At 46.6% G+C, this 2,502-nt stretch overlaps 1 protein-coding gene across 1 annotated transcript; it reads left to right on the top strand.

Annotated features, from left to right (window-relative positions):
• Nucleotides 1-619: 619 nt before the first annotated feature.
• Nucleotides 620-2,288, top strand: Prdm13 (PR/SET domain 13). The gene is made up of 2 exons (XM_014238729.3): nt 620-1,298; nt 1,396-2,288. The coding sequence occupies exons 1-2, from the start codon at nt 620-622 to the stop codon at nt 2,286-2,288; spliced, it is 1,572 nt and encodes a 523-aa protein (XP_014094204.2).
• The last annotated feature ends 214 nt before the right edge of the window (nt 2,289-2,502 follow it).

The raw sequence follows: 2,502 nt of genomic DNA, 5'->3' as shown, positions 1-2,502 counted from the left end.
ACTTGTTTGCTGCTTGCTGCCAAACAACCACCGCCGGACTATGTTTCGGTGCGGATGAAACAGTTTGACTGGCTGTTGGCAGTCAGTGTTTGGTGTTGTTTGGTTGCTGCGGATTTTATTGTTGTTGCACATGTAGTTGTTGTACGACTTGAATTCGGATGTTGACTGTTAGGGCATGCCGTAGCAGGCAGTTAAATGTTGGGAATTCTTGCACTTGTCACCAACTGCGGAACTAAAATGATGCGCGCCGAGCACTAGCCGCGGCAGAGCGGTCACAAAACATCCTAGTACCGTAATTCTAAGCAGAAAACTTTGATAGCCGTAGCGCATAGGATAAGGGCAATTGCCGAGCATTTAGCGATTTTGCAAGCTGCCAAGGGTCGCGTAAATATGTCGCCGAACACGTGGTCGGCAGGCGAAATGAGCAGCCAGCAGCGCAGCGGCAACGCGTTGATATAAAAGCCAAGGACATTCCCAATTGGAAAGCAGAATCAAATTAGAACGCAAACAGGATGCACGATAGTGCATCTGGGAGCTCTTATAAAGTTTAAAAGTTTTTAATTTAATTTATTTTCGCGTTTCAAAAAAATTATTTTTAACTAAATTATTATTGAGAAAAATGTTGCCAGCGCTATCGAGCAACAGTGCACATCAATTACATTTGGATAACAATAATAGCGCATCACAACAACAACAACAACCATTGGAGCAATCTCAACAGCAGCAGCAGCAACAACGCTCCAACAAACGTAGCGCCAGCATGATATTTCGCATCGAACACCTGCTGCCAAGCACCAGTCGGGGACCACTAGGTATTGTACCGATTTCAACAACAAGCGGACATTTAATGAGTGATCGACAGTCGCCAACATACACAGTAACCACTGGCGCCCCTAGCAGCACCTCCACCATTACAACTACCGCCAAGCGTGCCAAGCAACGTGCCACTTGTAACGGTGTACTCCTGTCGCAATTCACGCCGAAGGATTCGCTATCCGAGCCCATACCAACATATGCACTGATGAGTGCTAGTCACATAGCGGTTAGTGAGCAGCCAGTTACGGCATATTGCACGCTCTCGCAAGGTGTGTTGCGCATGAGTCCGGAACTCTTGCGTCGCATAAAGCTCTCGGAGGACATACACAGTTATAATGCGCTGTTCGAATTGCAACCGGGCGGTGCTGTGTATGTGCGTACGGTGCGCGATGTGGCGCGTGATGAGGAACTCGTGGCGTGGTTCGGCGAAGAGATAGCGCTGCTGATGTCCATACCATTTCTTACGCCGCTAAATATACAAGGTGAGTGTTGTTGCATCTAAATAATATATGTATTAGAGAAATAAGATTGAAGACGTATCGTAAATTCTAACTTAAAATTATTATTCGTTTTTTAAAGGCAATAATCGCTACACTTGTCACCTCTGTCAACTAACATTCGAAACACCCAATCCGCTGAAGATTCATTTGGCTCTCGGCTGCGGTCGCCACTCTATGGACATACTTTGGATACGCCTACACTATGCGCTGAAAGCAACTAGCTATACACAACAACATCAACAGTTATTCGCAACCACGACGACACTAGCTGCAACCCAAGCGCCGCTCGCACGGCACTCGCCAACTGCCGCTGCTTCGAGCACTTCGTCAATCTCACCGGCGTCATCACCAAAACCCGCTCCGCTGACACAGCCAAGCACAGCGCAGCCACAACATCAACCACAAGTACAACGTTTTTCTGCCTTTAAACCCGTTTCTCAATCCATCGCATTCACCGCCGCCGTATCCACGAGCTCCTTTAGCAACCCACATGCGCACACCAGCACTGCTGTCAGCCCCAGCACGGCTCTATCGTACCTGCCACCGATCGCCTCTGTTGGCGGTACTTTGTCTCATATGCGCCTACTACAGCCGAGCAGCAGTATAGGCATTGGTCCCACAAATCCCCTGAATGCTGCCGCACAAATCGAAGCGATCGTTAGCAATATGGGCGCCTCGAAACAGGGTCATCTCTGCATCTACTGTGGCAAGGTATATTCTCGAAAGTATGGTCTGAAAATTCATATTCGCACACATACCGGCTTCAAGCCACTCAAGTGTAAGTTCTGTCTACGTCCCTTCGGTGATCCAAGTAATTTGAATAAGCACGTTCGCTTACATCTACAATCGAACGTAACAAATACGCCAGTTGAGGGTTACAAATGCACGCTGTGCAACAAAACATTGGCGAGAAGACGCGATCTCCAGCGTCATATTGAATCGCGGCACTCCGGCGATGGAGGCAGCACCTGATATAAGTATTTAGTGTGCTGGTCTTGGGGTTGGCTTAGAAAGCTTAAAAAATATGTGATAATACAAATAAGTTGTTTAAAAAATATTAAAGTATACTCTGATGAAATTGAATTAATTCGTAGTTTTAAATTTGACGGATAATCCATGTGACCTTCGGCGTGGAGTGAGTAAGTTTCAGAGGTAATAATGTATTCTACATTTGTTAACCAATTAG

This window comes from Bactrocera oleae, chromosome 6 (assembly GCF_042242935.1).
Source record: "Bactrocera oleae isolate idBacOlea1 chromosome 6, idBacOlea1, whole genome shotgun sequence".
Lineage (NCBI taxonomy): Eukaryota > Metazoa > Arthropoda > Insecta > Diptera > Tephritidae > Bactrocera > Bactrocera oleae.
This window is presented reverse-complemented; position numbering and strand designations above follow the sequence as displayed.

What these genes read in the sequence shown, in the direction of transcription:
- Prdm13 (XM_014238729.3), top strand. Translation starts at nt 620, where the DNA reads ATGTTGCCAGCGCTATCGAGCAACAGTGCACATCAATTACATTTGGAT. An exon ending in TACGCCGCTAAATATACAAG is followed by an intron (nt 1,299 to 1,395) that starts GTGAGTGTTGTT and finishes CGTTTTTTAAAG; the next exon opens with GCAATAATCGCTACACTTGT.